The 14,395-nt window shown below is 50.2% G+C and overlaps 1 protein-coding gene across 1 annotated transcript; it reads left to right on the top strand.

Annotated features, from left to right (window-relative positions):
* The first annotated feature begins 13,229 nt into the window (after positions 1-13,229).
* Positions 13,230-13,940, top strand: LOC123760216 (caldesmon-like). The gene has a single exon (XM_045745723.2). The coding sequence runs from the start codon at positions 13,230-13,232 to the stop codon at positions 13,938-13,940; it is 711 nt and encodes a 236-aa protein (XP_045601679.2).
* Positions 13,941-14,395: the final 455 nt, after the last annotated feature.

Here is a 14,395-nt window from a genome sequence, read left to right on the forward strand (position 1 = left end):
TCGTAACAGCTGGAAAACAATGGAAACTCTTGGGTTGCAAGAGCAGGAAAAGTCCTAAACAGACTACATTTAAAAAACATGATTCTTGATAGAGAGGGTGATCATCCACACCCAAATTACACTCCTTCCCCACCGTGGGAAGAGCCTACTTTCAAAATAGTAATAGAAAGTCTCCCAATGAAAAAGGCTGCCTAAGATCCGACAATCCTAAGGCGCATAATAGAAGAGCAAATGTATAGCATAGCAGTAGCAGGAGCCACCCACATCTTCACAGACGGATCGGTGGACACAGAATATGAGAGTGCTGGCGCTGCTCTTTGCACGGCCAGCGTACAGGCATATTGGAGACTGGGAGGACTAGTATCATCAACCCAAACTGAGCTGTTTGCCATACAACAGGCATTCGCATATGTGATTGCACAAAACACTCAAAATGCAATCATACACACAGACTCAAAAGCTGCACTTCAAATACTAGGACAAAAAGAGTGGAAAGATAATGTGGAAATAATTACCACCATTTTGTATCAAGGAGCAGTCGCTAAAGGCAAAGGACTCAACATAACCCTAAACTGGATCCCATCCCATATTGGAATACCATTAAATGAAAAAGCTGAGGAAATTGCTAAATTGGCAACTCGTCATCCAGTGATACATAAAACAATTCAACCCAGCCTAGAGAACATAAAAAACATCATCACCAAAAAACTCTCACACCTCAACAAAGCCGACCTACACCAGAGAATAGCTGAAGGTTCGCCATCTGCAACATGGTATCTTCAGGCAACCAAATTAGAAAGGTTAAATATCCCAAAAGGAATCCACAGGGAAATAGCAGTTAGGCTATATAGACTACGTCTAGGTTACAGATGCAACTGGGAGATTGGTGAACCCCGACAGAGAGAGTGCATCTTCTGCCAAACTGTCACAGAAAAGCCATTACTTCACTATCTTCTGGAATGTGAAGCAACCAATGACCTTAGAAGAGCTTTAAGAGTTCCTGAATCATGCAGTGGCCACCCTGAAGCCATCAACACAGCCACTCTCCTGGTCAACAAAGGTGTCCAGCCGCTGGACACCCTCATAAAGACTGTCAAGCAGTATCCTCCCCCGCGATAACAGCTTGATGGTTAAATGCAACCTCAGAATACTGAGAAAAAACAAACAAAATTGTACCACTTACGGGCTATTCATGCCCGTGCCACCTCTTGGGTGGCTTAATCTTTATCAATCAATCATCGTAACAGCTGGGGGGGGGGGGGGGGCAGTAACAATACCTAAGGGTATCGTAACAGCTGGGGGGGGGCAGTAACAATACCTAAGGGTATCGTAACAGCTGGGGGCAGTAACAATACCTCAGGGTATCGTAACAGCTGGGGGGCAGTAACAATACCTCAGGGTATCGTAACAGCTGGGGGGCAGTAACAATACCTCAGGGTATCGTAACAGCTGGGGGGCAGTAACAATACCTCAGGGTATCGTAACAGCTGGGGGGCAGTAACAATACCTCAGGGTATCGTAACAGCTGGGGGTAACAATACCTCAGGGTATCGTAACAGCTGGGGGTAACAATACCTCAGGGTATCGTAACAGCTGAGAGGTAAAATACCTCAGGGTATCGTAACAGCTGAGAGGTAACAATACCTCAGGGTATCGTAACAGCTGAGAGGTAACAATACCTCAGGGTATCGTAACAGCTGAGAGGTAACAATACCTCAGGGTATCGTAACAGCTGGGGGGGGGCAGTAACAATACCTCAGGGTATCGTAACAGCTGAGAGGTAACAATACCTCAGGGTATTGTAACAGCTGAGAGGTAACAATACCTCAGGGTATCGTAACAGCTGAGAGGTAAAATACCTCAGGGTATCGTAACAGCTGAGAGGTAACAGCACCTCAGGGTATCGTAACAGCTGGGGGGCAGTAACAATACCTCAGGGTATCGTAACAGCTGGGGGTAACAATACCTCAGGGTATCGTAACAGCTGAGAGGTAACAATACCTCAGGGTATCGTAACAGCTGAGAGGCAACAATACCTCAGGGTATCGTAACAGCTGAGAGGTAACAATACCTCAGGGTATCGTAACAGCTGGGAGGCAACAATACCTCAGGGTATCGTAACAGCTGAGAGGTAACAATACCTCAGGGTATTGTAACAGCTGAGAGGTAACAATACCTCAGGGTATCGTAACAGCTGAGAGGCAACAATACCTCAGGGTATCGTAACAGCTGAGAGGTAACAATACCTCAGGGTATTGTAACAGCTGAGAGGTAACAATACCTCAGGGTATCGTAACAGCTGAGAGGCAACAATACCTCAGGGTATTGTAACAGCTGAGAGGTAACAATACCTCAGGGTATTGTAACAGCTGAGAGGTAACAATACCTCAGGGTATCGTAACAGCTGAGAGGCAACAATACCTCAGGGTATCGTAACAGCTGAGAGGTAACAATACCTCAGGGTATTGTAACAGCTGAGAGGTAACAATACCTCAGGGTATTGTAACAGCTGAGAGGTAACAATACCTCAGGGTATTGTAACAGCTGAGAGGTAACAATACCTCAGGGTATTGTAACAGCTGAGAGGTAACAATACCTCAGGGTATCGTAACAGCTGAGAGGCAACAATACCTCAGGGTATTGTAACAGCTGAGAGGTAACAATACCTCAGGGTATCGTAACAGCTGAGAGGCAACAATACCTCAGGGTATCGTAACAGCTGAGAGGCAACAATACCTCAGGGTATTGTAACAGCTGAGAGGTAACAATACCTTAGGGTATTGTAACAGCTGAGAGGTAACAATACCTCAGGGTATTGTAACAGCTGAGAGGCAACAATACCTCAGGGTATTGTAACAGCTGAGAGGTAACAATACCTCAGGGTATTGTAACAGCTGAGAGGTAACAATACCTCAGGGTATCGTAACAGCTGAGAGGTAACAATACCTCAGGGTATTGTAACAGCTGAGAGTTAACAATACCTCAGGGTATCGTAACAGCTGAGAGGCAACAATACCTCAGGGTATCGTAACAGCTGAGAGGTAACAATACCTCAGGGTATTGTAACAGCTGAGAGGTAACAATACCTCAGGGTATTGTAACAGCTGAGAGGCAACAATACCACAGGGTATCGTAACAGCTGAGAGGTAACAATACCTCAGGGTATTGTAACAGCTGAGAGTTAACAATACCTCAGGGTATCGTAACATCTAGAATATCAATGTCTCACAAGAAATTTGATAAATTACTTATGTTAAAAGTAGAATCTTGTCTACATGGCCGCTAAAGACATTATATAAGTATACAATTATAGCCCACACGACGTCTTGGTGAAGAAGGTGCTAAGCCTCCCTCTCCCCCCAGACAGTAGCTCCCTGCTGATTGGCTGGACCTGGAGGTCGTCCGGCGTGGCTGGCTATTCTAAGATCGCGGTATTTTCCGCTATGGTTAGGTGATGGCCTTAAGGGTCGTTGACCTGGTTATTACGGCCGCCACAAGAGTTTAACGACCACTCAGTAAGTGTACTCACCTAGTTGTGCTTGTGGGGGTTGGGCTCTGGCTCTTTGGTCCCGCCTCTCAACTGTCAATCAACTAGTGTACAGATAACTGAGCCTATTGGTCTCTATCATATCTACACTGTGTATGGAGTCAGCCTCCACCACATCACTGCCTAATGCATTCCATCTGTTAACTACTCTGACACTGAAAAAGTTCCTTCTAACGTCCCTGTGGCTCATGTGGGTACTCAGTTTCCAAATGCGTCCCCTTGTTCGCGTCCCACCAATGATAAACAGTTTATCTTTATCTACCTTGTCAATTCTTATGATACTTTTGTAGGCAGTGATCATGTCTCCCCTAAATCTTGTCTTTCAGTGTCGTGAGGTTCAGTTCCAGTAGTTTTTCCTCGTAGCTCATTCTTCTCAGCTCGGGGACTAGCCTGGTGGCATACCTCTGAACCTTTTCTGACATAGTTTTGTGTTTGACTAGATATGGACTTCAGGCTAGAGCCGCATACTCTAGTATTGGTCTGACATACGTGGTATACAAGGTTCTGAATGATTCTTTACACAAATTTCTGAAGGCAGTTCTTATGTTCTTTAGCCTTGCATACTCCGCTGATGTTATCCTTTTGATGTGGGCTTCAGGGGACAGCTCTACTGTGATATCAACCCCCAGATCTCTCTCTCGACCTGACTCCTGAAGGATTTCCTCTCCCAGCTGGTACTTTGTGTTTGACATTCTGCTTCCTACACCTATCTTCATCACTTTGCACTTACTCGAGTTAAACTCTAGTAGCCATTTGTTGGACCATTCCTTCAGTCTGTCAAGGTCATCCTGTAGTCTCTTGCTGCTCTCTGTTTTAATCTTTCTCACAATATTATCATCTTCAGCAAACACTGAGAGAAATGAGTATATACCTTCTGAAAGATCATTCACGTTTATCAGAAACAGGATAGGTCCGAGTACAGAGCCCTGTGGGACTCCACTGGAGACATCTCGCCAGTGTGAGGTCTCCCTCCCCACAGTAACTCTCTTCTTCCCATTGTTTAGGTACTCCCTTATCCATTGGAGCACCTTACCATTGGAGCACCTTACTTCAGCTTGTTTCTCCAGCTTATGCAACAGTCTATTATGGGATACTGTGTAAGAACCTTTCTGACAGTCCAAAGAAAATGCAGTCTGCCCATCCTTCCCTTTCTTGCTTAATGCTTGTTGCTTGGTCATAGAATTCTATTAAACCTGCGAGACACGCCATCCCTGAACCCCTGCTGGTGACTTGTTACACACTCCCTTCTCTCCTGATGGTGCTACCAGACTGCTTCTCCCACCATCTTCTCCAACACCTTGTATGGTCTCCTACAACACCTTGTAGGTGTTGCGAGGTGTTGCAACACCTACAAGTTAAGGACACCGGCCTGTGTTATAGCCTTAAGCGTACTCCAGGACTATATGATATCAAATCAAATGTTTCAAATCAAATCAAATGTTTATTTAGGTAAGGTACATACAAGAGATTTTACAAAGAGTGATGGATTTATAGATAGGGCTAGTACATACAATGCCTAAAGCCACTATTACGCAAAGCGTTTCGGGCATACGTAGTCTCGTATAGTGTCGTAGTGTGAGTACACAGAGACACGGAGGTACACCTCAGGGAGTATATATGGCTGTGTCTTGGGTGTAGTACACAGGGTGTAAAGGCGGGTGTCTTGCTGTATGTTACACTCGCGTGGACGAGGAGTCACAATAACGGGGCTGAAGATATATGATGACCTGACCACACATCAGAAAGTGAAGGTCACTCAGAGATTATTATCCAGCCACGAACAGGCGGCTTGATCATGGTCAGTAACCCACCGAAGCGTCGTGGTCTCTGCACTTACGAACCCGTCTCTGCACTTACGAACCCGTCTCTGCACTTACGAACCCGTCCCTGCACTTACGAACCCGTCTCTGCACTTACGAACCCGTCCCTGCACTTATGAACCCGTCCCTGCACTTATGAACCCGTCCCTGCACTTATGAACCCGTCCCTGCACTTATGAACCCGTCCCTGCACTTATGAACCCGTCTCTGCACTAATGAACCCGTCCCTGCACTTACGAACCCGTCTCTGCACTTACGAACCCGTCTCTGCACTTACGAACCCATCCCTGCACTTACGAACCCGTCCCTGCACTTATGAACCCGTCTCTGCACTTATGAACCCGTCCCTGCACTTATGAACCCGTCCCTGCACTTATGAACCCGTCCCTGCACTTATGAACCCGTCCCTGCACTTACGAACCCGTCCCTGCACTTATGAACCCGTCTCTGCACTTATGAACCCGTCTCTGCACTTATGAACCCGTCCCTGCACTTATGAACCCGTCTCTGCACTTATGAACCCGTCCCTGCACTTATGAACCCGTCCCTGCACTTATGAACCCGTCCCTGCACTTACGAACCCGTCCCTGCACTTATGAACCCGTCTCTGCACTTACGAACCCGTCCCTGCACTTACGAACCCGTCCCTGCACTTATGAACCCGTCCCTGACGTTGAGGGACGCTAGTTGTTGACATCGATAATTTAAGCAATTGTGTGGCAATTCATCTTTGAATCTAACTTCAGAGTTCTAATTTTTCAATCAATACATTGATAATGTCTGCAGCGTGATCGACGATGTTGCTCTCGTGTCTTTGCTGTTCCCAGAGGTTGTTTAGAACTTCGAAGATATCTGCCGAGAATTTAGAACCTCGAAGATATCTGCCGAGAATTCTGTCCTGCTCATCTCACCAAATAAGAGGGAGCATAATAAAGCAGGTCTTTATTAAGCTTGTGAAGGAACATCTTCACTTTCCTCACAAAGCTCAGGGAACCGAGCGAGCATGATGGCCAGAGGACCCGTGTGTGAACAACAGAACTTTGTGTTCAGCATCAGTGTTCTCACACAGTCAAGGTGAACTGTGAACTTTGTGAACTTTGGTGAAATTTGATAAAGATGACCTTTTTGATGATGACATATAGGTGTGGGTGTAGGTGTGGGTGTAGGTGTATGTGTAGGTGTGGGTGTAGGTGTGGGTGTAGGTGTGGGTGTAGGTGTGGATATATATCCTGCTATCAGAAGGGGTGATATCAGAAGAGGTAATGGAGGGACTGCCAGAAAAAGTAATGGGAGGAAGGGGTGAGGGGCCCCTCACTCCTCAGGAGGAGTGAGGGGCCTAACTCCTCAGGAGGAGTGAGGAGTGAGAGGTCAGTGACCAACCTGCTCACGTATTTCCACCACTTCCCCAACAGCTTCCTACTGGACGTGTTTCATCAAACTAAATGCAGTTTCATCCTTTTGTTTTGCAAATTTTGACACGAAAAACTGTAGCCAAAAACACAGAAATATTCACACGATCGATTGTTGCCAAAAATCTATTGCTTTTTATTGCATTTTTTACCATAAGTAAAAACCTCAACTTGAGGAAATGTTCGTAGAACGAAACATGAAATAAAAGTGACTATCTGGGATTTCTTCAGTCTTGTGTCATGTATAGAGTCCGCCCAGCCTAGCGTCATATATAGAGTCCGCCCAGCCTTGCGTCATATATAGAGTCCGCCCAGCCTTGCGTCATATATAGAGTCCGCCCAGCCTTGCGTCATATATAGAGTCCGCCCAGCCTTGCGTCATATATAGAGTCCGCCCAGCCTTGCGTCATATATAGAGTCCGCCCAGTCTTGCGTCATATATAGAGTCCGCCCAGCCTTGCGTCATGTATAGAGTCCGCCCAGCCTTGCGTCATATATAGAGTCCGCCAAGCCTTGCGTCACATCGGGAGTCCGCCCAGCCTTGCGTCATATATAGAGTCCGCCCAGCCTTGCGTCATGTATAGACACCGCCCAGCCTTGCGTCATGTATAGAGTCCGTCCAGCCTTGCGTCATATATAGAGTCCGCCAAACCTTGCGTCATATACAGAGTCCGCCCAGCCTTGCGTCATATATAGAGTCCGCCCAACCTTGCGTCTTGTATAGAGTCCGCCCAGCCTTGCGTCATATATAGAGTCCGCCCAGCCTTGCGTCATATATAGAGTCCGCCCAGCCTTGCGTCATATATAGAGTCCGCCCAGCCTTGCGTCATATATAGAGTCCGCCCAGCCTTGCGTCATATATAGAGTCCGCCCAGCCTTGCGTCATATATAGAGTCCGCCCAGCCTTGCGTCACATCTGGATAATGACGCAAGTAACGCAACACTGTAAATAGTGAAGCAACGAGCTTCAGGCCTTAATATCAGTTAAGGTGAAGATATCTACACTCAAAGGTGTTCAAGGGTGTTGTTCTTAGTGTGTTCCATTTGTTCACTACTGAGACGCTGAACATTCTTATACTATCTCTTAAGTTCTTAGTGTGTTCCACTTGTTCACTACTGAGACGCTGAACATTCTTATACTATCTCTTAAGTTCTTAGTGTGTTCCACTTGTTCACTACTGAGACGCTGAACATTCTTATACTATCTCTTAAGTTCTTAGTGTGTTCCACTTGTTCACTACTGAGACGCTGAACATTCTTATACTATCTCTTAAGTTCTTAGTGTGTTCCACTTGTTCACTACTGAGACGCTGAACATTCTTATACTATCTCTTAAGTTCTTAGTGTGTTCCACTTGTTCACTACTGAGACGCTGAACATTCTTATACTATCTCTTAAGTTCTTAGTGTGTTCCACTTGTTCACTACTGAGACGCTGAACGACATAACTGGCAGTTAAGGTCTTGAACGACCGGTTGTTCAGCTTGCTAACTGCTGTTCTTGTATGTCTTGTTCTTGCCACCCTGTATGTTATTAGTGTACTGTTTTGATGCAGCTTCTGTTATCTTGAGGTTATCTTGAGATGATTTCGGGGCTTAGTGTCCCCGCGGCCCGGTCCTCGACCAGGCCTCCACCCCCAGGAAGCAGCCCGTGACAGCTGGCTAACACCCAGGTACCTATTTTACTGCTAAGTAACAGGGGCATCAGGGTGAAAGAAACATTTTGTACATTTGTCTCCGCCTCCACCGGGGATCGAACCCGGAACCTCAGGACTACGAATCCAAAGTGCTGTCCACCCAGCTGTCAGGAAGGAATTTTGGGTATAATATCGACTCCAAAGTCTTAATTCTGTGTTCGATTCCTCTCCCATATTATACATTGTTCCTGGCCTACAGTAACCTGCAGCCAGCTTCATCACATTGCACTTGCATGGGGTTTAACTCTAGTAGCCACTTCCTGGAACACTGTAATTTTCAAACACTGTAATTTTCAAACGTTTTTTTCTGTAGTATCATGTGGTCGCCCATCGAATTTATCCTTATATTAATTAATAGAGCTGTGAGGGGTGCCCGCTGTTGACATCTCTGAGGGCTCTTACTGTGGAGCTCTGGTGTCGCCTGCTCTATGGACTGCTTATATATGTGTTCATTTTATGTATGTTTGTGTGTGTGTGTGTTTGTATTCACCTAATTGTGCTTGCGGGGGTTGAGCTCTGGCTCTTTGGTCCCGCCTCTCAACTGCCAATCAACTGGTGTACAGGTTCCTGAGCCTACTGGGCTCTATCATATCTACATTTAAAACTGTGTATGGAGTCAGCCTCCACCACATCACTGCCTAATGCATTCCATCCGTTAACTACTCTGACACTGAAAAAGTTCTTTCTAACGTCCCTGTGGCTCATGTGGGTGCTCAGTTTCCACCTGTGTCCCCTCGTTCGCGTCCCACCAGTGTTGAATAGTTTATCCTTGTTTACCTTGTTTGTGTGTGTGTGTGTGTGTGTGTGTGTGTGTGTGTGTGTGTGTGTGTGTGTGTGTGTGTGTGTGTGTGTGTATGTGTGTGTGTGTGTGTGTGTGTGTGTGTGTGTGTGTATGTGTGTGTGTGTGTGTGTGTGTGTGTGTGTGTGTGTGTGTGTGTGTGTGTGTGTGTGTATGTGTGTGTGTGTGTGTGTTTATATTTTCTCCAGCCCATCCACCTGTTTAGACAGTACCTATTGTGACTATCGTAAATAGTCACAATTCGTACGTTCTTAGCTTTTAGATAGTAGTATATTGACTAATAAGGAATTCTTTTAAAATAAATGAAGCTAAAACACAAACTTACATATTCCCAGGCCCAGTATAGTACACATATGTACTATATTAGGCCTCAGATATCGTATATTAGGCCTAGGGAGGTTAGGTTAGTTTGTCAAAGCAACACAAGTAAAAAAATAGTTTTCCTGTTTGTCCAACTCAATAGTTGAGATTTCTACTTTCTAATGTCGTTGTATGTCGGTATATGTACTATGGTCCTCATCGGTACTATAAGTAGGGCCAAAAGAGTAGGTGAAAAATTAACTCTCCAAAGTGCATTTAACAATTTCTTTTATATTGCCTGAGGCAAAGCGACGCGTATCGTTGAACGTGTCAACATCTTCAACGGCAAAAGTAAATCAAGAAACTACAGATTAAACCAACCACATGTATCAACAACACGGGGGGAGGTGACCCCCAGGGCCCCCTCTGCGGGTCCCTAATTACCTAGACCTACAATTAGACGTCATAGTTAAATATCCCTAGTTTACTAACTGTAGGCAGTAAGGAATGGGGTCCACTACCACCCACAGGACGGGTATGGGGTCCACTACCACCCACAGGATGGGTATGGGGTCCACTACCACCCACAGGATGGGTATGGGGTCCACTATCACCCACAGGATGGGTATGGGGTCCACTACCACCCACAGGATGGGTATGGGGTCCACTACCACCCACAGGATGGGTATGGGGTCCACTACCACCCACAGGATGGGTATGGGGTCCACTACCACCCACAGGATAGGTATGGGGTCCACTACCACCCACAGGATGAGGTATGGGGTCCACTACCACCCACAGGATGGGTATGGGGCCCACTACCACCCACAGGATGGGTATGGGGTCCACTACCACCCACAGGATAGGTATGGGGTCCACTACCACCCACAGGATGGGTATGGGGTCCACTACCACCCACAGGATGGGTATGGGGTCCACTACCACCCACAGGATGGGTATGGGGTCCACTACCACCCACAGGATGGGTATGGGGTCCACTACCACCCACAGGATGGGTATGGGGTCCACTACCACCCACAGGATGGGTATGGGGTCCACTACCGCCCACAGGATGGGTATGGGGCCCATTACCACCCACAGGATGGGTATGGGGTCCACTACCACCCACAGGATGGGTATGGGGTCCACTACCACCCACAGGATGGGTATGGGGTCCACTACCACCCACAGGATGGGTATGGGGTCCACTACCACCCACTGGATGGGTATGGGGTCCACTACCACCCACAGGATGGGTATGGGGTCCACTACCACCCACAGGATGGGTATGAGGTCCACTACCGCCCACAGGATGGGTATGGGGTCCACTACCGCCCACGGGATGGGTATGGGGTCCACTACCGCCCACAAGATGGGTATGGGTTCCACTACCAACCACAGGATGGGTATGGGGTCCACTACCGCCCACAGGATGGGTATGGGGTCCACTACCACCCACGGGATGGGTATGGGGTCCACTACCGCCCACAAGATGGGTATGGGTTCCACTACCACCCACAGGATGGGTATGGGGTTCACTACCGCCCACAGGATAGGTATGGGGTCCACTACCACCCACGGGATGGGTATGGGGTCCACTACCGCCCACAAGATGGGTATGGGGTCCACTACCACCCACAGGATGTGTATGGGGTCCACTACCACCCACAGGATGGGTATGGGGTTCACTACCGCCCACAGGATAGGTATGGGGTCCACTACCACCCACGGGATGGGTATGGGGTCCACTACCGCCCACAAGATGGGTATGGGTTCCACTACCGCCCACAGGATGTGTATGGGGTCCACTACCGCCCACAGGATGGGTATGGGGTCCACTAGCACCCACAGGATGGGTATGGGGTCCACTAGCACCCACAGGATGGGTATGGGGTCCACTACCACCCACAGGATGGGTATGGGGTCCACTACCACCCACAGGATGGGTATGGGGTCCACTACCACCCACAGGATGGGTATGGGGTCCACTACCACCCACAGGATGGGTATGGGGTCCACTACCACCCACAGGATGGGTATGAGGTCCACTACCACCCACAGGATGGGTATGAGGTCCACTACCACCCACAGGATGGGTATGGGGTCCACTACCGCCCACAGGATGGGTATGGGGTCCACTACCCCCCACAGGATGGGTATGGGGTCCACTACCGCCCACAGGATGGGTATGGGGTCCACTACCACCCACAGGATGGGTATGGGGTCCACTACCACCCACGGGATGGGTATGGGGTCCACTACCACCCACAGGATGGGTATGGGGTCCACCACCCACAGGATGGGTATGGGGTCCACTACCCCCCACAGGATGGGTATGGGGTCCACTACCACCCACAGGATGGGTATGGGGTCCACTACCACCCACAGGATGGGTATGGGGTCCACTACCGCCCACAGGATGGGTATGGGGTCCACTACCGCCCACAGGATGGGTATGGGGTCCACTACCGCCCACAGGATGGGTATGGGGTCCACTACCGCCCACAGGATGGGTATGGGGTCCACTACCCCCCACAGGATGGGTATGGGGTCCACTACCACCCACAGGATGGGTATGGGGTCCACTACCACCCACAGGATGGGTATGGGGTCCACTACCACCCACAGGATGGGTATGGGGTCCACTACCACCCACAGGATGGGTATGAGGTCCACTACCACCCACAGGATGGGTATGGGGGTCCACTACCACCCACAGGATGGGTATGGGGTCCACTACCACCCACAGGATGAGTATGGGGGTCCACTACCACCCACAGGATGGGTATGGGGTCCACTACCACCCACAGGATGGGTATGAGGTCCACTACCACCCACAGGATGGGTATGGGGGTCCACTTCCACCCACAGGATGGGTATGGGGTCCACTACCACCCACAGGATGAGTATGGGGGTCCACTACCACCCACAGGATGGGTATGGGGTCCACTACCACCCACAGGATGGGTATGAGGTCCACTACCACCCACAGGATGGGTATGGGGTCCACTACCACCCACAGGATGGGTATGGGGTCCACTACCACCCAGAGGACGGGTATGGGGTCCACTACCGCTCACAGGATGGGTATGGGGTCCACTACCACCCACAGGATGGGTATGAGGTCCACTACCACCCACAGGATGGGTATGGGGGTCCACTACCACCCACAGGATGGGTATGGGGTCCACTACCACCCACAGGATGGGTATGAGGTCCACTACCACCCACAGGATGGGTATGGGGGTCCACTACCACCCACAGGATGGGTATGGAGGTGCCCAACCGCCCACAGGATGGGTATGGGGGTGCCCCACCGCCCATCCAGCAGCCTAGCAGCAGCAGGCGGGTGGTGGGCGTGACCCAGCAACACAAAAACCCGGGTTTTATCTCCCAGATGTGACAGGTTTTTGTCGACCCTCTTATCACAGCGTCCAGGGTGACACGGACACCTGTGTCACCTGCTGTTGCGTCACCTGCTGCTGTGTCACCGTCTGTGTCACCTGCTGTGTCACCTGCTGTTGCGTCACCTGCTGCTGTGTCACCGTCTGTGTCACCTGCTGCTGTGTCACAGTCTGTGTCACAGTCTGTGTCACCTGCTGTGTCACCTGCCGTGTCACCTGCTGTGTTCCCTGATGTGTCACCTGCTGTGTTCCCTGATGTGTCACCTGCTGTGTCACCTTCTTTGTCACCTGCTGTGTCCCTGCATACCACCTCCTTGGAACTTTCCACCATCAACAGGGAACAATGAACTAGTTGCCAGGGAACAACGGGCCGCCGCCAGGGAACAACGGGCCGCCGCCAGGGAACAACGGGCCGCCGCCAGGGAACAACGGGCCGCCGTCAGGGAACAACGGGCCGCCGCCAGGGAACAACGGGCCGCCGCCAGGGAACAACGGGCCGCCGTCAGGGAACAACGGGCCGCCGCCAGGGAACAACGGGCCGCCGCCAGGGAACAACGGGCCGCTGCCAGGGAACAACGGGCCACCGTCAGGGAACAACGGGCCGCCGCCAGGGAACAACGGGCCGCCGCCAGGGAACAACGGGCCGCCGTCAGGGAACAACGGGCCGCCGCCAGGGAACAACGGGCCGCCGTCAGGGAACAACGGGCCGCCGCCAGGGAACAACGGGCCGCCGCCAGGGAACAACGGGCCGCTGCCAGGGAACAACGGGCCGCCGTCAGGGAACAACGGGCCGCCGCCAGGGAACAACGGGCCGCCGCCAGGGAACAACGGGCCGCCGCCAGGGAACAACGGGCCGCCGCCAGGGAACAACGGGCCGCCGCCAGGGAACAACGGGCCGCCGCCAGGGAACAACGGGCCACCGTCAGGGAATATCCCCGCTTGTTACCGGGTAGTTTTCCACTGTGATCACTTAACATTCCTGTCAGTCCCCTCCAGACGGTGTCCCCGGGGGTGGGGGGGAGGTCAGGGGGTCCACGAGGGCCCCCCTTTACCCCCTGGTTCAGTCCCCCCTCCCTCATGGACCCCCTTACCCTCGTGCCCTTGAAGGGACCCCCAGGGACACCCTCCCTGAGGGGTCCCTCTCCCCCCCCCCACCTGGTCATTAGAACACGTAACGATCGTTACCAAAAGCCTGAGAGGGTCGTTAGCAGAGTGTAACAGCCTCGTTACCCTCATTAATGACTATATAATCGTCGGCCACTAATATGTTTGTCACTCAAAAACGGTTAATAAACAGAAAGTGTCGTTTGCCAACCGGAGGAAAGGTTGCCCAATCGTTTTCGTTTTTTGTTTACTTGCTGTTACAAAGTTCAAATTGGTTGGTAAATGGTTTTCATTTTTGTGTCAACAACGTTTGTTTG

The sequence above is a fragment of the Procambarus clarkii genome, chromosome 16, assembly GCF_040958095.1.
Source record: "Procambarus clarkii isolate CNS0578487 chromosome 16, FALCON_Pclarkii_2.0, whole genome shotgun sequence".
In the NCBI taxonomy this organism is placed as follows: domain Eukaryota; kingdom Metazoa; phylum Arthropoda; class Malacostraca; order Decapoda; family Cambaridae; genus Procambarus; species Procambarus clarkii.

Excerpts from the sequence above, each read along its gene's own strand:
- LOC123760216 (XM_045745723.2), top strand. The coding sequence starts at position 13,230 with ATGTGTCACCTGCTGTGTCACCTTCTTTGTCACCTGCTGTGTCCCTGC.